The 27,543-nt window shown below is 36.7% G+C and overlaps 1 protein-coding gene across 1 annotated transcript; it reads right to left on the reverse strand.

Annotated features, from left to right (window-relative positions):
* Positions 1-2,998: 2,998 nt before the first annotated feature.
* Positions 2,999-27,543, reverse strand: LOC121408845. Its single transcript, XM_041600514.1, has 2 exons — positions 26,395-27,543; positions 2,999-4,693 (listed from the first exon to the last, which is right to left on the reverse strand). Exons 1-2 carry the CDS (start codon positions 27,166-27,168, stop codon positions 4,163-4,165), a joined length of 1,305 nt encoding a protein of 434 aa, XP_041456448.1. The 5' UTR covers positions 27,169-27,543; the 3' UTR covers positions 2,999-4,162.

Below are 27,543 nucleotides of genomic sequence, written 5' to 3' on the forward strand. Positions count from 1 at the left end.
TATTACATTGTTCATGACAAACAGTGAGAAGGGGGAATTTGTTTTATATCTTTGTAAGGTAAATGTACACAAGTTTAAGATTCGGTACACGCCCTCTATTATATATTATCAGGATTATATTAGGAAGAAAATGTATTTCGTTATTAAAGATTTACAAAAGTGGAAGGGCAAGGGTGAATAACTGATTGAAAAGTCTCATTTTGTCTGACTTCTATGAACTTTTGTGACATTTTAGTGAAATAATTTTAACGAATTTACATGCAGTTTATGGAGGTTTCGTTTACGTGATAGCCATGCCGACGACACGTACCTAACATTAACGACGATACCCTCACACATTGCTTGATAATCATCTGATATGTTTGATACCTGTAATACTGGACCACTTCTATTCAAATAAACGTCACCTTTATTTGAAATTCATATCGGTTTATGTCATGTAGTCATTTCATTCTAGCTGACAAAGTATGTAGTTTAATATAATATGATAGTGTCAAATCTCCCAATATTGATTTTTAACATTTCGATGTATCCTTATTGCCACATTATTCAGCTTTTTTGACGTTAATTGAATTCCTTCAGGGGGGATATTTGCAAATATTTATATTAATGCGATGTAAATTCTTTATTAAATTGTTCAACATCGGATGATTCGAAGATTTGTGGATACGAAATGGTCTTCATCGGTGTTAATGTTTGTTGTTCTATAGGTGAGATAAGACGATGCAAAATTTCATAAACGCTAATCATTTCCTTCATATCATCAGTAGAAAATGAAAAAAATGAAACTACACTGTATTTTCTCATAATCCAATCATGCTGTCTCTTTTTTGTGTCACTTGATAAAAGGCGCTCAATTAAAGAAGGGTACAATTTAAATTTACAGCGGGCAAAATGGGTTATCACTTCCAAAGGGTGGTATTTTGGTGGGGTGAAGACGGGAGGGGGCATGGATCGGAAATGCCCCCAAATAACCAACAACTGAAAGTAATTGTGATGGAGTTTGAACATCATGCTTCGAGCTTGGCACAATTTTGTAGATAAAAAAATACTCTTTCAAACAAACAACTAACGAAATTAAAGACCGAGAATTTTTTTAACGTTACTTTCTGCTGCACTTTGAGATGTGAAATAGCGCCATCTCCGGTGGTCACTAACCATGTTCAAAGTTTCAACACTCAGCGTGTTAATATTCGTTTTTCTTCTACTGACAATATGTTATAAGCACTGGCGGATCCAGGGGGGGGGGCACAGCCGGCCCGTGCCCCCTCCTTTTGAGAGGCACAATTAAAATTTGTAATGTGAAATTGCAGTTAAAACAGAAGTGTGCCCCCTCCCCCCTATGAAAGTGAAGACCTTGGTTTTGATTGTCGAATGAAACATCCAAAATGTCATTAAATGAAACACTGCCATTTTCTCAATTGGTCCCGTCAATTCTCCCACCCTATCTTATCTGGTCCATTCGTCTTTTTCTCTCTCAACATCCATCATCGATCGGTACCCCCATATACCCCCCCCCCCTTCTCTCTCTCTCACACACACATACATACGCACTCACCCATCTTTGCTTCAAAACCAACTCCAATTCTTTCACTTATTCATTGCAATCCATCTTCGCTATTCATCTCATGTGTATATTCTCTACCTCAGCCTAAATAACCCCACCCCCATTTTTCCCCATCCAAATAGGGCTAGATTTGAACTCAAGTTCATTGTAATAATATCAGTGTGCGCTGTACAATACTGAATGAATGCCATTCGTCTAATGTCTTAAGTTTACAAAGACTGTTTTTATCATTTATTATTTCATCACAAACAAATATTTACAATCTGCAGCATAAAACATACGATTCATTCCATCAATATCATATCAATACAACATAGTATGAAAAATGAACCATAACAACGACCACATTAACACTAAATACTGGAAATCTTTATTTACACTATGATACACGATAAAGATATTGCGAATGTCTAACATGTCTACGGCTACCTATATCTATTTTTTTTAAATACTCAATCTGTCTTGAAAATTAAATAAAAACCTACAATCAAAATGAAGCCTTGGTCACAACCAAAATCTCTTGTTTTGCACGTGCATACATTTGTGGTCGGACACAGAGTGGGGCTATAATTCTCCCAAATCTCGTGTGTATTCTCGGATTTCTCGAGCATTTTACGTACCCCCCCCCCCCCCCCGCTATCCATCCGAATAAATACTGCTGCACCCAAAAAATTACATTGCAGCTGCAACTGAATCTACGGTCGGAAGATCCTACATTGTAGGAATAATGCGTTTCAACATAACTAGTAGCTCCATGTTTTCAAGTTCTCAGGGTCCAGTTTGTGTGTACCTGTTTGCGTCTGATCAGGGAGTAAACTCCCTGATCTTATGCTGAGCATCTTCATCCCTACTCATTGTGACCAAGGCTTTCATTTCATATTTTAGTACAACCTGGGGACGTTTTATGCGACAAGTCCCATTTTATCCGACAGTTACTATAGTAACAGTGTCTCTCAGCCAATCAGAATCAAGGAAAGATGTCAGATCTGACAACTTGTCGGACAAAAATGTTGATGAAACGGTCCCCTGGGGTTAGGAACCAAGGTGCGGGAAACTGTTGTGTAAGAACATCTTCAAATCCCAATGCACTCATCATTTTTTGTGTGTAAAATAAGATTGACTAAAACTAAATATTTTGTTTGAAATTACTTAAAACTACAGTATTTAAAAAAATTCAACATAGCTCAACTGTAGCCCTACGCATCACATAACTAGAGATGGTTCCGAGGTAGAATACCTTTGGTAATCGACATTCATTCTCACTAAGTAGATATACATGTATAAGCATCTTGCATGTATAGGGAATGGCTGGAGTTTGCATGCCTACCCACTACAAGGAAAGAATCGTCGACATCTGGATATGAATGAGGGCATCTTGGTGGTAGACCAATGCTTTTTAAAATTATTTTTTTTATTCTCGAGAAATCTGGAATGGATTAACATTTATTTTCTTTGGATGAACACGAATGTTTCGAGTGTACCGAGGAATGTCCCTATTTTCATCTCATGCGTCTTATAAACAAATAATCCACAAAAATAATTATGTTGGGTTAATCATCAAGAAATCCAATATTAATCAACTTAATCAAAATCCACAGGAAATTATCAACTTTATTTGATTTGTTTGAAAGGTTCTATATATTTATTATGATGTAAATTGATGTTAACATAAATCACGTTTATAAATTATGACCCGATATAATGCCCCGATGATTAATTAATAATTGCATAGGCCTCACTAATTTAAGTTAGAATTAAATAATCAAACATATTTCTGAATAAGAGGAAACCCTGTATAAAAAAGATCACCGAAGATCGCATTCACCCATTATGGCCAATAATATTTGTTATAGAATATGTGTACCAAGAAAATAAATAATGGCAACATCAAAATGCAGTTATGGTGGGGGGAAATATCTCAACCAGAAGTAATTCTGGTGGCAGCAATTGGATAAATCTTTCCCTTCGATGATCAATTTATACAGGGTTGGAATCCCATTCCAATGTAATAAGACACAAACACTCCCTACTTCAGAACAAAAAGAACATAATTGATTACAGATCCTATGACATGGCCATGGATAATGTCCCGTGACAAAATCCTCCAACTTATTATTTCTACTTGTTATTTCTTTAAATTGTTTTTACTTTGTATACACAAAGGTATGAACAATCCTTCAGCAAGGTCATTGGAGAAAATTTACAATCAGTATCATGATATGGCACCGTTCGGATCTCTTGATGCTGACAGTGTGGAACATTCAGATGCAGATGGTGAGTGGCAGTTAAATGGAGTCTCCTGCATGGATTCAATTTGGTGGAGTCACCAGGGATCCGATTCGGTCGGGTTTCCAGGGATCCATTTCGGCCGTGTCTCGATGGATCCGGCTCAGTTGAATCTCCAGCAATCCGATTCGGTCAAGTCACCAGGGATCCGATTCGTTCCATTCTCCAGCCATCTACACATCCAACATTCGAACAAAATCGGTGGCCATGGATGATATTATTCCATGAAATAAACCTCAACCCATTGTCAATATAGAAATAATAATAATTATGGAAAAGTTCAATGGCAAATAAACACATAAGTCTGGATCAATTCACCTGCATAAATTTGACGGATACATAGTCCCTGGCTTCCATTTTGACCCCGACCTTGTACCATTTTATCGTCTTCTCATCATGGTGATCGACTTCGCTGACGAATGTTTCCCGAACTCCCTTCGGGAAGACGAACACCTTGGTAGAGTACTGCTTGGGGTTCGGTGCGTTGAGTCGAATGTAAACAGTCTCCTTGTATCGGCGATAAGGACTGTTGATGAAGCATTGTGTGAAGGTGCTGTAGTACCGACCGGGGTTAACCTGACCGGGCACGAGTCGGACTTCGTCGCGGTAACGTCGAGGGTTCTCTATGTCGCACCGCATGCCATAGCGGTATTGCTGAGTCGAAGGGACACGGGCGATGGAGACGGACTCGGAATACTCGGCATTGGTAGGTTGTCGGTTTACGGTGTGGATGTCGTCTGTCAGTTGTTCAGTGTCGTCATCGTAGTGGTGGAGGTGACCATTACCGTTTCGAAGTTCCGAGTGGAGCCGGCTGGCAGGCACCTCCGTCTCTGTAACCTCCTGCATGATGTATGAAAAAAAAAGATAGAGATTGAACTTAATAAGGAAATCTTTGAAATATGAATCGTGCGTGAAACCGTCCAAGATGAAGACCAGAAGCTGCACAAAAGCTCTTCTGTTGAGTTACCTGAGCAACATTTGTTTCCATGGTGATGATAAATACACGTCTTCCTCTCTTTCGACAGTAACGTTATTTTGTCAGTATCCTCGACATAATAATGACCAAAATAGTGTGTCAATGTCTTGTTTTCGAAAACATGAACAAGATCATATTTGTAGGCCTACTGGTATTTTTGTTACTGGAATAATTTGACGATGGATGTAGTACAAAATGACCGTGTGCATGTAACAGGCGGTTTCTATATGAACGATGAATAAAGATAGGGTCTTATAATAATAGACGAAAGGGTCCATGGAGTATTCTTTGTATTTGTAACAACATGCTCATGAAAACTGAAATTTCAACATTTGAATCTTTTGACGAAATAATGTCATCATGATCGTCACAATGGTTGGGAAACTAGACCATGCATGTGTAGGCAGAGTATTTCATTTTTTCTTTACGCCCCTCCCTTCCTTGTCCCTATCTGCTCCACATGTCTTCATGATTAGCCGGTATTATACATCGGTTAATCCAATTATCTATATTATAGATTTCTCCACACAGATCAATACACTTCGAAGAAACATAAACCAATTTTAACCTTGAATAATAAATATGTTATTAACATGTAAATGCATTCCAAGAACACAAGTGAAAATAAACATCAGTAACATACTGTATAAAGCAACTAAACATGCTAAATGTGAGACTTTGGATTGGAAATGGGAAGGGCGGTTGCAGTAGTTTAGTTAAATGTTTGTATGAGGGGGAGGGGGTGACGCTGGTGTCAAAATAATTATAGCCCGTTTAATATATCTCTGTGATCTATAACCAAAAATAATATATTGTACTTTTCAACTGTCAACAACATTTTTTCATAAGAACAATTATACCATTGCGTTATTATAATAAAATGATAAGACATTTCCTTGTCCAACTTATGAAACAACAAAATATATTGATCGAGATTCTCGATTCGAGAGACCCGTTAGACACCCAGGTGGGAAAGAAAGCCCAACCAAGGACAGTGTCAATAGGCATCCAAGAGAAAATAATAGAATTGCGATATCTTTGGGTGTGTATTTGTATTTTCTTCTCCCCAAGTTAAACACGGAGACATATGGAGACCTTGCAGACTGGGATATCTTTCTCATTCGTCATCATCACAAATTACAAAAGGTTGTCATGGTTGTATCGAAGATCTTGAACCAATAGGCGAAGTAATGGCTTCCCTTAGTATGAAGTAACTTCATGGAACCCTTTCGAAACATCCATCACTATAATATTCCCTTCTATATTTACACATTCTATGAGCAGCTTCAACATAATTTAAAATTTCGTAATATATAATTGAAATAGTTTGAACTTCTATAAACTTTTTGTAAGAAAAAGTAAAAGAGGCTTTTGATAGGCCTGTAGAATGTTGAAGTATTTTAGGTAGCGTGGATAAAACATTCCAGTGTTACAGGGACTATGAGACAAATCAATAACCTGTCATACAATGATTATTACAGTTCATTAGTAGTTTTATTCCAAAGATTAATATTAATCGAAGACGAAGATTGATAATGTATATACAGTTGTGTGAAATATAGCTGCTTATGATAAGGCACTCCCCAACAATGGCCAACAGCAGCCCCTAAAAAAGGGATGGCGAGGGAGACAATAAATTGGTTAATACGTTTTGAAAGTTTACATTAGTTATAGGGTCAAGAATCAAAGTGGCCATTAAATTTAAATCTATTTTGAAGATGAAAGTCCGGATGAAAGTTATCATTACACCACCAACTTATGCCAGCCATGAGTATTTTTATTACGTCATGTAGGTGTGATTTTCACTCTTCCCTTTCTTCAAATTTTATCAATTTCCCGTTTTTGAAATGTATTTAAAACAAACCAAAAGGAGCTCTTCGAACAAGGGATATCTGACGTCACAATAGGACATAAAGAAAGATGAATGAAAAAAAGAGACAACGACATGACAAAGGAATCCTAGCTATGTGTGAATTGAAATCTATCTCCCTTGTGTAAATAGTTTACTTTGCCTATCTATTTTTGGAGAAGAGTTTGATATTGGGCACGTTCTCAAAACTGTCTCAATGGGGGCGTCACCTCTAACGGGTCATACACAGCTGCCGGCAGGGGAAAGGGGCACACTACTGTCCATCGACTTTTCAAAACCTATATAGACCTATTATTTTATTGTGAATCCACCTTAAATGTGCACCGGGGGGGGGGGTCAAAATAATAATTCCCCTCCCCTTCTCTCCTATGCTCATATTACTGACGCTTCATGTTAAAACCTGCTGTGCCACTATGCAACCAATTCATAATCGTCACCCAACATTCAACTCCACGGGGGAACTACAGAGGAAACGCCCATCACTGCAATATCGTCACCATGCCCTTGCACCCTATACATCCTTGTGTATTATAAAGAAACGCCCCCCCCCCCCTGTAATTACGGTATTCTAGTTCCAGATGTTCTCTTCATTTCTAACAGAATAATTCATATCAAATTTTGAACTAAAATCATGATTATCATGGCTTATGAAATCGATGCTAGAATGTTGGTGGGGGACATATGATTTTTTTTCTTCAAAAAATTTAATTTCATATTCATTTTCAAAACTCATGGGCACTTAATTAATGTAATTATTGATACTATCAATGACGATATATTATGTAATAAGAGAATAATTTTATTCACACAATCGTGATATTCGCACTAAGCAACGCGTCCAGGCCAAAATTTATAGGTGCCGAGTTGTCCATCGTAAAAACCTAAACCTAACCCTGGGAAGATTGATACTAAAATAAAAAAAAATCAATTAAAAATTATAAAAGAAAACATTGCAATTAACTTATTTTCAATACAAACATTTGTCAAAAAAAGTAATTATCCATCCGATATTGGACAATAATTTTCGGCATCCACTTTTTCGGCGGGGTCGAGTTGTTTCAAGCGCCGAGTTATAGCTGGCATCCTATATGCAACACAAAGTGCTAATGAATTTGTTTATTTCTAAAATCATCAGCCATTATCTGGTAAGTGCTCTTGAGATAGCTTTAATCAAAATCTGTGTCTTCGTATACACGCTGATAGGCCGCATCATGAACGAAACACGAAAATCATTACGTCGGCTACATGCAGCAGAAGATAATCTTCCGCGAGGGTCTTTGTATATTCCCGACCTTTCGTTTGAGGACGCGAACGCTATTTACAACGGTAGCTGATTTTGGAAGAGACTTTTTGGGCCCGTCGTAAAACTCTAGCCGGCAATGCAAATTGTGTGACATGAGATTTTTTTTTCGTTTCGCATCTGCGACGGAAACGTTCAATATGCGTTTCGTGTGCAAAATTCTGGTTGCTACTATGGTAACAGCGATATATCCGATTGAGGACGACTTTCCAAAGCCACATTTGATTCCTCCTCGAGCTCGAGAGGCCGCCCGGGGGGCCCACTTCCATTGATTAATGGATACCAAGAGCAACCACGCGTAAAAGGGGACAGAGTGGGCAAGTACATTACGTATAGACCTATGTAGCGTTATAAGGGTGTCAAAACGATGTTTAAAATGCTGAAAAAGGGATACTGACATATCCAATACTTGTAGGGTGTCACAATCCAAATACTAATTAAGAGATGCATTTTCATAATATGAAAAAGACTTACTTCCATTGTTTAGGGTGCTTTTCGAAACTCCATTGTCGCGCATGGTATCCACTCATCAATGGAAGTGGTCCCCCGGAATTTGAATCTAATCCCCATTTCTGGGGAATGTAAAACATAATGCCCCTCACATCGTGTGCTCGAGGCATATCGTTTGTGTAGAAGGCGTACACAATAGAACAAAGAAACCCGTTAGCTCAAACCATGGACCCTATAGGGTCCGTGCTTAAACGTATTGTACATATATATGCTGTGTACAGAAATGGTTTTGGCTAGAGAGGTTGATCTGACCCATGAAATCAATTGCCAGTGATCCACCAATAATCCACATTAAATGCAATATCGATTCGATGGAGTGTAATGATCTATATCTAAGCGTTCATTCAGTAAGTTTTTCCTCATTCAATATGTACTCGATCTGTTTGAAAAACCACTTTCTTATCCATGTCATAATCTATTTTAGGTCCTACATTTCGAATATCTCCAGCCATCAGTCATAATATACATGTATGTATAGTGCGGGTGTCGCGGGAAAGGATTTTGCACACGAAAAGCAGATCTGTAGGGCCTGTAACCCCCTGTAACACAAAGTTTAGCATTGATCGTACAGCAGTTTTCTACGTTTGATTCTATTGACTATAATGTACAATCAATCTTAAAAATCAAGTGTATGATTAAGCGATAACTTTTGTGTAGGGGACCCCAAAATTAGCGTCGGTGAAGATTGCGAAAGGTCCCAATTAATGTAAACCGGCATGCCATCAATCAACTATCATTAACGTACATTCCTTTTACAGTAGAGCTGACATAACATATACAAGACACGACAGCGTAGCTTTTACAAGGAACTCGTATACCAATGTACAGGGTGGCTAAGCAAAAAGGCGCCAAAAACGGATCACATCGAAAATGGTGTTTGCGAACGTATTGATGAAAATAATGACCATTCTCAATGGAAACAACGACTGCAAAGGAAAGTGAATTGCGTCAATTCTAACTCAATTGATCAGAAATTATTCCTTCTTAAAAGGAGATGGCTTTAACAAGATCATTTTTTTTTCGAATTAAGTCGATTTCGTTGATGTATACTATACTTACAGTAAATGATATCTATACCTTTCCAATCAAAGCAGTGCATACACCAGTCGAGGTACTGTTATCATATCTATGGTCTGGTTACAATTTTTTCTATGCAGTGTGTACAAAAGGAATGCATTAACGTGTTATTTTAATGAGATAAATGATGCGTCTTGTCGTGTCCTGGTATAGCCTACATGGCCTACGAGATGACAACCGATCGGTGACTGATGAGAATAGGGTCAACTTGTATATATACCAGTCGCATCAGATATGCATTTTCGTGGGTTGACCCTATATTCACAACTTTATATTTTGGAGAGAAAAAATCAAAACAAATAGCCATCTTATTACACTTAAGGTTGTTCTACAAGTGTATTGATGTAAAGAAGGTAATTCTAAAAGAAAAAAATGAAAACAAGGGCAAATTGATATTGTTATTTTTCGATATTTCGCACCTCTTATAACACCCGATGCATACACACACCAGAGTTCAAATTGCCATGCTCTTCCCAGTCGATGTTATCAAACGACCCATCCCCTGCAATATTTCGCCCCTCCCCGCTACCCTCATCCTTCTCTTTCATCATCTTCTGGCAAGCCCCTGAGGCTGGTCCTAAGAGGACGTTTAAGAAGGAAGTTCCCTGATTCTACTCAAAGTGAGACGTGACTCTCTGGACGATGTTCCTCTTGAGTTTTGTTTGTTTGTGTTTTGGCGCGAAAATAGGACATAACATTCTTGCACGCATTAAGCAATGTTATATTCCAAACCTTTAAATGACTTTGCTATGTTTGCAGGTCTAAAGGTAATATTAAGATTGAGTAAACAGTTCCTTCTTTCACAACTGCTTTCCAAAAGCCGCAGTATCTAACGAAAAGTCATTGTGTATTGTAAAAAATATATTGCATTATTTCTGCGCCATAAAAACAAATCCTGAAGGATAGTCTGTCATTCTTCATCAAATGAGCCTACCGTCCCAAATACAACGATTTTAGGATTCTTTTACAAGAGTTTACTGTAAAATGCGTAGACTTTTGCACGTAAAAGTGCTTTTGATGGAGTTATATTTTTGTTTGTCTGCATTTTCAACAACGTTTTGCAGGACTGTTAGAGTTTATTCAGTAAGCGCCCTCTCTCGGTGGCAAGTTAGCAGAAAGCAGCATAAGATTTTGTGATTTGGCATATTCGTATTGGCATAATATTTTCTCATTATGATGATTAAAACAATCAGAAGAGACAATGTTCAGCGTATCAACAAAACAAGTTCAACCATGATGGACTTGATGGCTGTGACTACTGCACTGTCAATTCTCTGGTTCAACGACCTAAGTCAAAGTTCACCTCCGACAAAAATATAATTACAAAACGAACATGGCGAATCTAATTATACTATATTTGCTGCCAACAAAGGAATAAGAAGACTGATATTGGAGCTTACAGTTCAGTGTCCCCTGCAACTGAATTTTACATTATGAGAGATATGAAATAAGTGAAAGAAAACAGAGAATGTAAAATGTTTTGAAAGCGTCTGGTCGTCCCGCTTTATCCACTGTCCATTTTTTGATCGAATTTTACTCGTTCATCGATGCATCAAAATGGGTGGAGAAGAATTTAGGAAAGGCGATTAGAAATGTAGAATAGTATCCAAAAAAGGGTATGTTGTAAGCCTACGTCGTTTCCAATTTTCACACATTCATAACATAAGGATCACGAAAATAATGGTTTCATAGTTTTTGCAAGTGAAACTCGGTTTACATCTGTTGAAGTAATGCATTGATCTATAATTAAATCCGAAAGACTAACAGAAGAATAAAAAAATAATGGTCTAAATTTACGACATAAAATGTGGTCTTGTACTCTGCAAGGCCCTTTATTCTTAAAAAAAATCATTAAAAAATGCAACTTATCACTGATTATGAGAAGACATGGTCAATATCTAGAAATGCAGCAACTGACAGCAGGAAAGCTCTGCATGTTTCTAAAGTTGCAAGCTGAGGGAGGAAAACACGTGATTTTCCCTTTACCCATGGGAAAATTTTTAATTTGATTTTCAATCCTTGTAATTCACCGCACAGGATACCCAATTTAACATCTCAATTGAACTGAACAGGAGACCTAAGTGAAAACGATTTGGGGGAAAAGGCTGGGGAATGTGCAAGGGTTTCATTTCGTTGTAAGTCCATACATGGCACAATGAAAACTTCTACAAGTCTTTATTTCAAAATTTCTTTTACTATTGATTTTTTCTTTTTAGCGAACCCCCCCCCCCCTCACACGCACACACCCTTCCACACACACACACGTCAATACATTTTCCTTTATAATATAAAAAACAAATGCATGTTTTTATGAATACACGTTAATTATCAAAGTAATGAATTCTATTTTTGATAACCTGTCCACACATGTGCCCCTCTCCCAATCCCGCTTTTCTTACCCCCTCCATCATACGACGCTCCTAGTCCTTATTCTACTTCGGATTTCCTAATGCACTTAATGAACTGATTTTTATAAATAGCTCTGAAACTCTGAAGCTCTGCGCCATTTCATCCCCCATCATCATCGCGACTGGAGTGCTTCTAGGATAGGAGTCATCAATTACAAACCGATTTCCCAAGTTATTACTACTGGATTTTACGGAGGAACTGATAAATCGTATGGATTAGTTGTCATGAACTTCAGAATAGTAAAGCTTGTACTTAAGCGTCATTCAAACTTTATTTTTGTATATACGACGTGTAACAAAACGAAACGACCATCATCCCTTTCCTAACCCCATACAAACTTTTATTTATAACTTTATTTAGTCTTTTTAGTTATTTGTCTTTCTCGACAAAATACTAATTTCGTAGAAATTATGAAGGGTCGTCTGATTAGAAAGTACTGTCTATAAACATGTACGCAGAATTGAGTAGACTGTTAAGGGTACAAAGAAAAACGTGACTTCATAACCGATCTATCTTCGGACAACGAACCAAGAGCCATCACCAGGAAGATGGAAATGAAATTAACGGAAATTACAATCAAGGGCGAATCATATTTGATTGTCTTCGGGAGATATACCTCACTGTCAATGCAGTTCACGCTCCTTAATCAGATCATATATAGGGCAATGGTCAGATGATATAATACGAGGATATCCTGCACTAATCCACCATTATCGTTAACATTTAGCTTTATTCTTTATCAGGGGCAGCGATTTCTCTCTTTTTCTTTTTTTTGTCGTTTTCGAGGAGGGGGGGGGGGGGTATTCATAATTTCAAGGAAAAATGTACCCCTTGATCACAACCTCTGTCTTCATCACTTTGCAACCTTGGACACAAAATATTTATTTTAAAACCTTGAAAATTAATCATAAAGATTATTAACAATTAAAATAAAAACGATTTTAAACAAGGCCTAAAACAAATCCAAAGAAAAATATTAATTGGCATAATGAGACAAATATTTTTACTTTACGGCTCGCCATTTACAAAAAAGTCTGCAAGCGAACTAAGCGACCAAGAAATATGGCATGAAAAATGTCTAATCTACTTTGATTTAAATAAATTGATGAAACCTATAACATGTATAATACTAATATTTTCATGCAAAAATGCCCAATTCCCATTAAAAATTAAGGCTAATAAATTAACTGAAGATCAAGTTCTGGGGCCCGTTTCATATTTTCAGAGTCAAGTGCGAACCGATTCTAAATGAAAATCAGAAGGAAATAATACATTTGATATATCTATCACAGGCATGGGTATAACATTATAACGAGGCATGATAAACTATAAGGTTGGCTCTAGAATCAGTATTATCCGTTTCATTCTCTCAGAAATGTCATCGGGTTCGAATGCTGTCTGGACGTGATATATTGACGGAAATTGTTTATTTTAGTCAATTTTGACGTAAAATCAGGCCACACAGTGTCAGACAGTTAATAATTGGAGCCATTTATTCTTCGATCATTTAACATGTTTAACCTGTTTAAAAATGATACAAAAACAAAATTAAATTTTGATTTAAAAAAAACATAAACGGAGTGACGGTGCATTGTTATTTTGTTTTCTTCGACTTACTGCTTTATTATTCTTCGGGGATGCTGAACCCAGTGTGGTTAAAAATGAATGACGCCCCAAAATGACGAAAGTCAAGAGTTTACAACAAAGTAATCATACTAGAATACCACGCTAAAAACCAAATTGGTCAATAGTATAACTGTATAATGGAGTTCAAATTGGAAATTGGAAGCATATAGCCCCCCACCCCCCTTGTACACCACAATAAATTCCCCCTTGTTTTTGCATTTAAGCTATTTTTGTAAAGGTTGGTCTATCACAAGGTATATTCCCTTTTTGGCCATTTCGCTCCTCATTTTCTATAACTTATTTGATGTACATTGTTATTCATCGTCTATTTATGTAATATGTATTTTATCTGATCTCTTAAATAAATTAAACTTGAAATGCCATTGCGCATCGAGGAAACGCGGAGAGACATGGACAACAAAAAAACAATAAAATCTCAATTTATGAATGAAAAAAAAATCTTATGCACACTTTTCTCTCAAAGCCTTAGAAATAGATTGATACTTTCATTTCAAATTCAGGAAATCATTGCATCCCCAAACGGGTAATACCTCATACTCTGTGGGTCAGGGGTTAGCGACGTTAACGCCCAGACAACGAGGCGAACGAGGCAAATTTTTTTTTCATGATGCTCTGTAAAACTTTTGACCCGCACATCAACCTGAACCGGCCACAGTCACAACAAGTTCACGGTCATAAAATAAATTGTCATTGGTGACCTATCCAGAAGACAGAAGTGAATTGGATTTGACACAGAGGCAATCGGGCGTAAGGCAGGGCATAAAACTATACCAATGAAATTTGGGACCTCCATTTTATCGGGGACTTTATCATTTTATCTGATTTTTAGCAATAATTATGATATGCTGAAAAGTGAAAAAACAGAAGTCGTAGACCCGTTCCTTAGTACTCCCCCACTTATCATTTCTAATTTCATCATGATTATAGAACAAGGAGTATAGTAACAATTTTAACACTTAACTCATAACGATTAAAAACATACAGTATAAGGGTATTCATTAACTGGTTTATATACCATGAAGCAAGGAGTATAAGCAAGAATGGTTTGCTACAGCCATGCAGTATAAATTTATTGAGTTTGCCCTCGTATACTGCTTGTAATATTTTATATATTCGCCGAAGACTGCAACATGTCATGTAATTTCAGGCCTAAGTGAAATAAATAGTGAAATAAATTTGAAGACGATATTGAGCCGCGATTTTCATAACAAATTGCCATGGTTACCCAATTACTGTTCCAAGACGGATTATGTAGTCATTGGAGGCAAGTATGCTAGTATCACTCAGAGCATGGACCTAATACAAATAGGTCCATGCTCATATTACATTACAATCACGATTGATAAAGACAGATCTTGGGATGCTACTTACGTTTTGAAAGGTATCATATCTTTTAAATAAAGTAGGGCTTTGAGGCGACCAAAGTCCATAAAAACAACAAATTATCATTTATTATCTCGTTAACATTCCAAAAGAGCAATAGAAAATGATTCCTATATCCTGATATGTGATAATGTAATCATTACATTCTCGAATGAAACATGAAACAATATACGGTGTGTGGGGGGGGGGGCAAAAAGTGTGACGCATCAATCCAACACTGTCCCTACAAACCACTGTGTTATATTATTTTGAATCACAAAAAGTGTAAATAAAACATGTATAGAGTACATTTTTTCGCGATGGGATCTGCGGTCTTTTAAAAGCAATCATGCACATTCAGCATACTTCTGCGAAGAGGAAATGGAAGTCAAAAATATCTCTCGACTATTATCTCTCATTTTGGTGATGAATGGGTCAGCAAACAAGGAATAAAAGTATTCAATGAAATGTCAACAGTAATAAGGTATATTAAGAATTATTCTTCCTGGTTCGACACCACAGCCTTTCTCTTGAATTAATCATACTCGAACGTAAAGGTGAATTTTAAATGTTAATTCCAATCCGATAATAATTACGTATTAGGCAACCAAATCACTTAAAGCTCAAGGATTAAGCAACAATTATTATTACCCATAGGCCTATATATACCCAATACTGTTGATCATTCGTAAATCAATGAAATAGCAAATGAATACATCTATTAGTTTGGCAAGTTTATAAACCCGACCTATGATATGGAGGCGCCACTACTGGCCATCATTCCAGATGGACTGAATTTCCGTTTTCCTGAATGCAATGGTATAGAAGCAGGTGCACTTTCTCAACCTTCTAAAAACTGTCCATTGTCGTCTACCTATAGATGGGTGACACTCCTTTTGCATACCTCATTCTTCTTCTGACAGGGTATTTTCTAAAGATGTTAACTTCAATCACAAAAAGGAGATATGAGCGACATTCACCATTTTCTATCGAATCCAGTTTTGTGTTTGCAATTTCTAAAAAAAATGAAAAAAGCTTCCTCCACAATTATTGTTCGTGGTAGACAGGGCTGTTTTCCTTTCCTTTTCATAAGTTATGAATCATTCTGAAAATGGATGCAATTTCGGATTTGTATACGGGGCCATGAGAACAGGGGTGCGGGCTGTTATTGTCAAATTACAGCGTTTTTTATGTGACAAAAGGTGGCTGGTGAGACACTAAAAGTAAATTTGATGTCTGACATCGTGTTGACATAAAATAAACCATGTTTTAGGAGCAGAAGTGTATGTATAAACAAGAAATTCACCGTGAGCTATTTGATCATGACGAGTTATTTGATTACGATGATGATGTATGGTTATATAGTATGTGAGGCGTGATATATTTATTTTATAATTCGTAGATACAACTTTCAAAGAGAAACAAGTACAAGGGTGTGCCTGTTGGATACAGACTGTCCCTTATATGCTTATAATAGGCCCTAAATGATGATCATATCAATAAGATGGGCAAAGGGTTGGGTACTCGCTTATAATTCAGAGTGGATGCCTCACTAATCATTAATAAAAAAAAAAAACATTTGGGTTAATTGGTTAATGTAATGTAGTTTAACATACCAAATATTCTTTGAAAAAAAAATCATTATTTTCAATATGCATTTGAGTTGGTGAATTCACGTTAACTTACTTAATATCTTTCCACAGAGTACAAACACAAGAAATATGTTGCCACAGTAAAAAGAGATAAATGATCATGCTAAAAATTATTTTCTAAATCTCTATATTTCACTTTGGTCGTTTCACTCATGCACGTTTGAGCATGGACCGATATGGTTTTACCATGGAACTATTACATCTGTAATAGCTCCATGGTTATGAGCATTTCATGTACAGCCGATCGTGGGCCAAATCGGGGACTTAATCGTTTTAGTTCATTTATTTTCATCAAACGAAGTCATTAGCCTTCCAGCAAATTTTAGACATTATTGACGTCAGGATCTAACACAAAGTCAAAACGACTTCGAATAACAGCCTCATAACCAATTGTTGTTGACCCAGATTGATAAAGCCAATTTTTAATGTGTGCTGCTTAATGCCCCCACATGCTGATTGCCAATAGAAAATATACACACGCGAGAAGTGGAGGGGGGGGGGAGCGCACTGGCAATTTTACAATAGCACATATTAGATTGGCAGGAATGCCAAACTTATTTAATCCGTATAATGCTCCAGCTAAATGGCTACCGGGAGAAAAAAGGGAGATCTATTTATTAGAAGGAATTGGAAAAGTCTAAGTAATATTCTTGAGAAATGATAATAATAAAAAAATCACAAACGATATTCGTCATGATAGTTGAACAAATATTCTTCATTTTATCAATAAACACAGGGAAATAACTGGAGCACTACTATTCTAATTTGAAACTATAAAACACAAATTAATATTCATTCTTTTTTAATATTTAAGACGGGTGAAAAACATAAACCAAAATAATCTCTAAAATCACCATCATAGGTTTTCACATCCTTCTTACCTCCATGACCATAAATATACCGTAAACAAAAATGAGTTAGTGTGAAGGCGAAAAGAAACGTGTTATTTTCTGAATGAGATTTAATTTTCTATCGAACGGTTAATAAAAAGTTTGAAATGTCAAAATGTGTGATACCCTTGGCCCCGTCTTCAAAGTGTGATGGCAACGCATGATTTGTTAATCACAATTTGAAAGGATGAAAATGGCGTCGCTAGCTTTCCATACTTGAGATTGATAGGATAAATACACTTAAGACGGGTATCCAACCGTTTCACGCTTAGTGCACTTAAGTCGTTTTAAATTCATATTCCTTGTTTGCTTCTACGAAAGTAATCATAACATTTCTCAATCGGTAAAAGCCACTTTTCCAATGAACAAAGCACAATAGATATCAGATTCAAAGTCTATTCATATCAGCTTTACCCTCTATTCACAAAATGAAAAATAGAATTTGCACGAATTAAGTCATCTAAATTCCCTGTGCAATTATTGTTCCCCTCCGAGGGATTTCAAAAGTGATATTTTCCTTCCGTCTAAAATTTCTCCAGAGTTTTGAAGAATTCGTGTCAAAAATGTGGTCATCTCCATCAAAACGGTGACGCTCCTGGCAAACTTTTGAGACTCCAATTAGAAGATCGTGTCGTAAAAATAGTTACCAAGAAAAGGTTGGCGCGTTGTATGTGGGACGAGGGTCTGGGGAATTTCTCAAACTTTTTGTTGTTATTTAAGGTGACTTTGGGAATTGCTTACTCCAGGCTTTGTAATCGGGTTTCAAAATAGGTCGAAGAAAGCGAAAGAGAATCTGACTGGACTTTCATTGCTAGGGTTATATTTTTCATAAATGCACTCACAAAGAGAGTCAGTAACACTCAGATAAATTGGCGAAAACAAATGGTGCTATTGTGCTGCCGCCTTGATATCTCCATAATTCGATGAAACGTTATTTTAATCGTACACAATGATGTATTTATTGTGACATGTGGACAAAAAGGATGGATTTAAGAAAAAGATACAAGAAATTGAATGATGAAATTAGCACTTACTCAGAAAACGTAAAATCCGTTACTCCTTATTAGTGTTACACATAACATGCGGGTAAGCATTATAATTTGATGACGATTTATTGAAAAAAAATGAATCTATAGAATTCACAGGATATTTCATTGCTATTTTGCGTTTTGACTGTTCTCTTATGTTTTCTTTAAACCTTCCAGGCTTCCAGCATACTTCAACTTTAGATTCCCCCTTGTACGAATAAATTTCTCATCAATATGTAACTGTGAAAAGGGCACATAAATTTATCTTCAAAAAACAAACATGAAACATAGCAAAATGAAATGAATTGCTCCCCCGTCTTCATCCCCGTCTCGTCTCTGCTGTCATCGAACATGTACATTGCTTTTCATCAATTACCATGGTAACATACAAATCAACCATCGAGAGGAAATCGGAGCAGGATATTGAATCTGCTTTCCGATTCTGGGAAATGTTAGCCCCCCCCCCCCCTCCCCCGCCCAGATCATACATCATATTCATAGTTATGATGGATCTACCGAGAGGAGACGACCCCCACCCCATCACTCTTCCCTCCTTGACGAAACCTCTTATAAATAACTTGTTTTTCTGGTGGACGGTAGAAAACAAGCTGCTGTAACGTCATTTTCTTACCGTCGCCAGTCTTCAAATTTCAATCCAGTTCATTTTCTATCGTCCCTTTCGAAAGATTCAATTGACGATTTTCTGGCCGTGTCAACCATTTTGTTTTCTATCGTCATTTATAGGGGAGGATCCAAGATTTTCCAAGGGGGTGGGGATTTGAAAAGCAAAGAGAAAAAAAATAGATGTTTTCACCCAAAAGGTAATTTCACTTGTGTTAGAACGGCAAATTTACATTACAAATTTTGATTGTGCCCCTCAAGGGGAGGGGGTACGGGTCGGATCATGCCCCCCCCCGGACCCGCCAGTGATGGTCATCATGATAGGGAGTTGGGAGTAGTCAACTCTCTGGTGGAACGAACCGTTTTTAGCCGTCGTTCTGGAATGACTCATCATTTTTAAATTAAATAAGCAGTTTTAACTTATATTACACTTCCCATCCGCAAACAAGTCAATGCGCAACAAAATTGAATAGTGTACGTGATCTTTATGGGAAAAAAAGAAATACGGTGAAAAAAATATCAAACAAACCACTTTAAAAATGTTAAAATACTAGTAGTCCTCAGGCATGACGAGGCAATTCGCTGCCACATCAATACCTGCTCAACAAAAGCGCACAAAATGCAAGCCCAAATAACTTCATAAATCCGCATTGAAATTTCGGTGATAAAAATCGAAGCACAGTTCCTGTTCACACCACACGCAAAATCATTTGGATAAATATTACAATATAACGAGAAAAGAATGAGAAACCATTTGCTTGAACAGGCTTCCCAGGGACTTGTTCGGACCTCAAACTTTTCGATTCGAAATAGAAAGTGGACTTTCTGTGATTGTGATACCAGAGGAGTGGGTCTTCATACAAGTAAACAAAATGAAAATTGGAATAAATCCACTTATGACAGAGTAAAATATATATGTAAGTGAACATCACCTCAGCTTTCTTAAACATTGTTGAATATCATGAATATTCCATAAGACGTGACAATCGTGCATGACTATACAGTATATTTTATCCCAAGTTAGGTCCGATTATGGCTATGTGGATTATTTCTAAATGAGAACGACCCCATCAATAATACAAACCATTCTTTCATACTTGGGAACAAACTCGGCACCTGTTGTTGACTTTCAATCCGGGATTTATTGAATACAATTTCCTCTTCAAGTTCTAATACCATGAACTTATTATTCAATAAAGCCTTCAAATCCTTGGCCTTTGCTTTTCTTTCTGTATGTTTTTTCTTTAATTTTCGGGGCTTTCCACTCCCTTCCACCATCATAATAGTCAAAATATTTCCTCCTTTCATAATTTCGAGGATTTATCTTTGAAGAAACGTTAGACTGCCTTCAGCAAATGATAATCAAATAATTCAAAAGTCACAAAGTAATATTGTATAGCTACTTGGCACGCAATGTTACCCAATTCACAATGATAATGATTCCACCTCCAAACATAGCTAATCCTTCCATATATTTCTTGCCTTGCCTCTGTTTCCCCCTTATGTATTTTTTCCGTTTCATCCCCTCTTTCTCAACTGTTTGTCTAATTTTTGTTTCTTTCTTTCACTCTCTTAAGAATAAAGGTTTGATTTTTTGAAAGTCATTTTGTCAACAATTAAAACATAATAATTATTGTACAATATCTTCATTTTGAGTGACATTCTATTCCATCATGTTATCAATCTGCACTTTATTTACTTTTCACATGGTTTGTATTCGTTTTGGAAACCTAGTATACCCGACGCCTTCAATACCAATTGGTTACAATAGATAACCAAAATGTGCAAAAGAAGAACAGACACGATGTGACACCAGCCTGTATAGTTCCCATTTTTACCAATCAAGGTGAATATTTGTCTTAAATATACACACGCACCTTACTCAAATACAGTAGTTATATTGACATTCGAACGAATATGTTTACCCAATAACTTTTGTGATTGCCAACACCCCCGCGTGTCAAAATTTAGAATCAGCATATACTGCTGTGAAGATTGTGTTTAATGAGGACAGACAATAATGTGACAGTATAGTTTGCAAATTTAAATCTTATAGGCATACTACATTGGCCCCCTGTCCTCGGTTGGTCGAAAGAAACAAGTGGTCAGACTGTACGCAATTGGGTCTTGGATTATTGTACTGTGTGACATGTTAGAAAATTTGGAGTCTGTTCTTTCAAGACTAAGACAGATTGAATCTTTTAAGAATTTGATAAAAGAAATGGCTTCTGTTGTTTCCACATGGGGAGTAAGCTTTGATCAGGTGTGATACAATAAAGGTCCCCCGCCAAGCAACTGGCATATTGAATTTTGAAGAAAAATGAGAGAAATCAACATTAAATAGATTACTTATAATACATACGACCAGTCTTCCTCTTATAATGATGGTATACCATGACTTGGCCAAAGATATTTTGTACGTGACATTATCGTCTACACGTGGAATGGCATCGAAGAAAACAAAAACAAACATCACAAGTATTGTTCAAAAGAGAAAGGTGCAATTTATCGACTCGCTACGCTCGGTTCGCTCCTTTTTAAAGCTATTTTTAAAATAAAATGAAAAATAAAATATTGGAAATCATCAAGGTCACGGCAAAACATTTCAACCTTGACATAAAATATTTCATGCTCGAGCAAACGGGAATTATAAAAATAACTTCAGATGCTAAAGAATAAAAATATAGCAGTTGTAATTGATCATAAATTACACAGACTATACCCATTCCGATTATACATCTATTACGGAATAACAAGGAGATAAAAAATCAAAACGTAATTCAATTGACTTTATGATAACCAAATTATTACGAGAAATTGTTCTTGACCTTCAAACGCAACTCAAAGTCTATGTTCTGTCAAAAAGATAAAGATTAGAACTACGGTGTATATCAATGGGCCAATTCGGTCATTCATCGCAATAAAATAAGATTAAAGATCATGAACCATACACACTTATGCTGTATATTATCATGATTATACACGACTATCACGATATCTTAAAAAAAGTAGATATTCATGAAACTTGTCATTCTTAACAATACTTACACTACCAGAAAGCATCTGAGCACATTATAACATAGACACGACAGAAATGACTGTAGAATACCAGATAGGCCTAAAAATTCTTCGACTGAGCTATGAAAGGTTCAATCTATTCCCAAACATAATGATGAAGGGCTCTGACTTCAACATTCACAGATCATTACAAAAATGACATTTTAATCCAACAAAGTGCACATAGCAACAATCAATAAACATAACAACCATACAGCATTTTTGCCTTATACACGTTTTTTAAAAGGCATTTGTCTTCACATGAAATCGAGGGATTCCTATTTTAAGGGAGATCGGTACAAGAGAAAGAAGGTAAACATGATTTGAGTATTTGATTAGACCTATATTGTATCACCCATTATTAGCTTTCAACTCCAAAACTGACATAAAATTGAGGCATTCCATCATCTTGCAAGTGACTGGGTAAATTTGGGCATTTTTGTGTGACAGGCGGCTTGCCAAAGCAACTTCGTTTCGAAAACCATTCATCGTCAAAATGTTAAAACGCTTGATCTTCAAAAGATATTATTTCAAATTTTCAATGAGCCTATCAATCACAATGTTCATCAATACACCCTTAAATAACGATTAAGTGCACACCGAAACTCATTTCAAATATTGTTATGTAGATCTATGGAGGAATAGTATTGCTCGTTGACAAGAATGACGAAAAAGACCACAGATGGTCGAATATGACCTCCCACGTTGCCTGATTCTTTAATAGGCCACGCCCATCTCATAGAGAACAATATTCAGCTGTCTTGCAATAAATCGAATTAATATTTTGATACAGGGATGACGGTCAAATATAGCTATATAAGGTCAAATTAATAAACAATCACAAAAAATGAAGACTGTGCTGACATGATTTGATGGAAAATACATTATGCCATTTGGTACTAAACATCATGATGAGAATGTATTCATAGCACAACCCTAACCTTCGTACGATAAGCTGTATAGGCCTATACAAATCGCGTGTATAGTAGATCCATGATTTGACCAAGGATGTCCAAGGTTATCATGAACTTCTGACCGTTAGTCCATTACCTAAATAAATACAGAAGCACCTCTTCCTATCATTTGTTTGTACTTCGATAAAAGGAGGCAATGACCATCGACAACTACTTACGAAACGTCTATCATTATGATTTTGATAATAAAAGACAAATGTTTTGTAGATACATTCACATCAAATAAGGATTTTTTGTATTTTTCGTCTATCATAAAAATTGTATTGATTCACTTCAAGCAAACAATAAATACGTCAACATGCAGTTTTTGTTATGTCATCACTCTGCTCGATCAAATTCAGATATTAGGCCTATCCATTGAATTCGTTATGTTCGTGGTGTTGGTTTCAATGAAGTTTGAAACAGGGGGTCTAAATTATGAATAAAAAGAAAAAGTATGATCGAGGCAAAACGTGATGTTTAAAAAATGGAAGAAAAAAGTGAAGTGTGATCGACAGTTATCCTTTCTTTCATATAATTTCTGATTGGTGACACCCCCCCCCCCCCCTCTGTCAACTCTATACCCAAGGTCACAATGACGACCTTGCTGGAGAGTTGGCTTATGTCATGAAACAAAACTCACTGAATATTGTTATAAGCCACTGACAATCCTCGCAATCTGATTGGCTATCATATCAGTCAATGGAAATCACTTACTAAACTTTGCATGGTTTAAGGGCTGGTAAGTCTGATTATTTCATATCAGACCTAAATAACATAATATTCCACAAAACCCGCAGACAAAATACGATAAAACCGCTAATAATGACATACACCGCTGTTTTGACAGTGAGCTGTTGACTGCGGTCGCACTGCCTGATGACGTATACCTCGTATATCTAAAACTAAAGCGAAACCAAAACATCTTCGATAACTTTATCGTTTTTGTCAGCATCTGAACATCGCTGTCGCTATTAAATTGGCAACATCCATGAAAATTATCTCCCCGCGAAAATAACATTGACAAAGTCAAGATTTAAGCTTGTATCGTTCGATACAAAATGGGATGATAATGTTGTTATTGCCGAAGGTATTGATATGAATAGGGGTGGTGGTGCATGATCATGATGAAGTAATTCGCAAAATATTGTAATTATAATAGCAAGCATCGATACACTATACGAGGTACTTTTAAAAGCATCCATAAAAAAAAAAATCGAAATGAGCTTATCTATATGAGTCAGACCTTTATGAGAGAAAGAAAAAAAGTTTTCAAAAACTTACAAATAAAACCTAGCTTGTCACAATATCTTACGTAGATCACTCGGAACAATTTAACAATCTTTTTTAAATAAAAAAAAACATATAGGTGACTAGAAAGCAGTGTAAAAATACAATAATTCTGACATATCAATCACCTCTTAAATATCGGTAGGTGTATCACTGATTGTGAGTATGCATGAGTGAGAGGAGAATAATCCCAAAACACGTTACTCATTGGACGTCATCTTCCTTAATATGACAGAAAGAATTTGCCTTTAAGACTTTAAAAGTTGACAAAGTGTCATCGAGTGAAGTCATAAGTCATCCAAAACAAGGGGACAGATGTCGAAATCGTTCGTATTTGCTTTCCATCTGAATTCTGAAGAAAAAATATCGTGGACGTCGGATGAGATGTGATATTTTCCTAATTAATTTTCCTTCATGGCTTAAATCGTAGATCCGGGTGTAAATAAAACTATACAGATAAACATGACAAATAAATGACAAATGAATGAATAAATGATCAAATAAGGAAAGGCAAAGAGAGTTAAAGAAGTAAATAAATAAAAGTAAGCCTGTATGGTATAGGTCATTGATTATGATGGTTCCCATGCACCAAAGTGACCAAACACGATATATAACGATTAAAGTTACAATGGTTATTATCATGAGTATGTGGACGATTATTACTGCAAGAGAGAGAGAGGATGATTATGATAAGGATAAAGAAATATGATAATGATGGTGATATCAACAATAACGTTATGATATAATAAAATTGATAGTGCTCATCAGTCATCAAGTCATCATTATGATGAGTATGAGGATGGTCATTGCATCAGAACTTTGCATAATTATTGTGAAGAATATTCGGAGGATGGAATGTTAGTAAGGGTGTGCATGGGAGTATGTGCAATTGGAAACGAATTGTGTTTTGTCTGTCATTACTTTAGGGCAAAGATTGTCCTGCGTCGGGTTTTCTTCGTTTCTCGCTTTAATGCATTCTACAGGATACATATTTGTTCAAGTTTTCATCATTGAACAGTATAGTCCTGATATGACTGAATGACGTTTGTATTAAGATGTAAGCTTCATTTAGATCTCAATCCGATCATCCAAATCAAAATGCAATCATGCACCCCGATTAATCTCTTGTGAATACAATGATCTTCGTAACCGTTCAACCGATTCAAAACGATTAAAACTGAACTTGGATCTATGGCTGGGAATAGTACCTAGTACCTCTTTCCACTTTTCATTTCATATGAATTAATCAATATAACCTTTAGAATTTAGACAGTACCGCCGATCACTGGGAAATTTGAGCGTAGGTCCATGATTTGAGTAAATAAAAGCAAATGCAGATTGCATCCAAAGGCTATTGTCACTGTGTTGCGTGAAAAGTGTCTTCCGCATAACTCTATATGATATACAAGAGCAAAAGGAAAATTTGAGTTTGTGTCTGCAGAATAAATCATCTGATTAGTACAGAGAATAAATTCTCTGATTAGTACAATGTGCATCTATATTATCCAGTCAGTCGGTGGAAAGTACATCAACTATATGTCATACATCATCGTCTGACAGGTATATCAACAAAGATGATATGGTGACATGAAAATTATGAACGGATATAAAATACTAATTTCAAATCAAATGAGGAAAAAGGTAAAATTTTGAAAATACTCTTCCTTTAAAAGCTGATAATTGTTACGTAATGGCTGAAAATGCATTACGTCCAGATCAGGAAAAATGACTGAAATACGTGATCATGGTGATCTTTATCTTTGAGACACTTCGCTCTGTCATGTCAGTGGTTGAAGTGCCTGGCGAAAAAAATAGGGCCAATACGACATTTGGAATTTGGGAAGAAAGATGAAATGAGAAGGTAGTATCTCGGGAGCATTAAAAGCCTATTACTCCTACCTCGATATTGTAATTATCATCTCGTCGTATTTCCTTGAGTTTTTGCAGTTTATCCGGCGAGGCAGAAATGTGGAGGGAAGGGACGTGTTCAGTACTCCAGGTCGATCTGAAACTCTCCGGGACAGGCATGGCGAAGAAGCTGGTGAAACGTTCGCTAGTGCGGTAACAATCTTTCTTACAACATACACCACTGCTAGAATAGTTACTGGTTAAATCCTGTGTTTGAATCACTGATGTTGATGCTGGTGAAGACAGTGTTGTCACTGTTGTGTGGTCTGTAGCAAATATTCCGCCTTCGTCAGTTTCGTCTACAGGAAAGCTGGTCTCAAATACACGTCCGTTTCGCCCTAGCGGAAAGTGAGCAACTGATATAAAAGATATTTCATTTGCGTGATGAGTATCGCGATTCCTTCGACGAAGCTGTCGTCTGCTTACTACTTCCCCATTGACGTTACACAGTTCTTTCTTTGTATGAGGGAGCGCAGACAATGCATTCACAGGACTGTGAGAATTTGTGACTCCCAGTAGCAGCTGCTCCACTATGTTTACCCAACGGAGGCGAGAGCTGCAAAAACTGTACGTTGGGGAAGACGGAGAACGCACTACGGAAGGATGTTGATGTTGCTTTGAACAGAAACCGTTACCCCTAGCGACCGACGGAGTTCGTACGCGCGGAAGAGACCATTCCTCATCTTCCATTAAACAGGATTTCCATTCGACAAGCACGTCTTTACCATCGCCGCTTCTCGTTTCATGATAATTACGTTCCTCCATAATTACGGTGTGGTGTATTTTGGCAGGACATCCATTACATTCTCAATATCACTGGTAATATATCCTTTACTCCATGCAAAAATACATGCAATCGACGGAATACGTGTGATCTCAAGTCCATACCACAGAAAAATGGCCGAATATACACAGCCGGACTATATCTGAAACCCATGCAGAACTCGCTGCCATCAATATCTTGTGTAGAAAAGGAACTGAGATATTTCCGCCTGCAACCCGCTTGTCATTCTGTGTTTTTTTTTCTGCAGAGCTGAGAATTGATTAAAGGTCAATACCTTTCGAAAGTTGGAGCTTTCTAGGTTTCCCTAACGCTACGAATGCACTGTGAAAACAGGCCAAAGGTTTCTCCATTAAGGT

This window comes from Lytechinus variegatus, chromosome 2, assembly GCF_018143015.1.
Source record: "Lytechinus variegatus isolate NC3 chromosome 2, Lvar_3.0, whole genome shotgun sequence".
Taxonomy (NCBI): Eukaryota; Metazoa; Echinodermata; class Echinoidea; order Temnopleuroida; family Toxopneustidae; genus Lytechinus; species Lytechinus variegatus.

Excerpts from the sequence above, each read along its gene's own strand:
- LOC121408845 (XM_041600514.1), bottom strand. The coding sequence starts at position 27,168 with ATGGAGGAACGTAATTATCATGAAACGAGAAGCGGCGATGGTAAAGAC. Across the intron at positions 4,694-26,394 it reads ATGATAATTACAATATCGAG|GAGGTTACAGAGACGGAGGT; the intron begins GTAGGAGTAATA and ends TACATCATGCAG.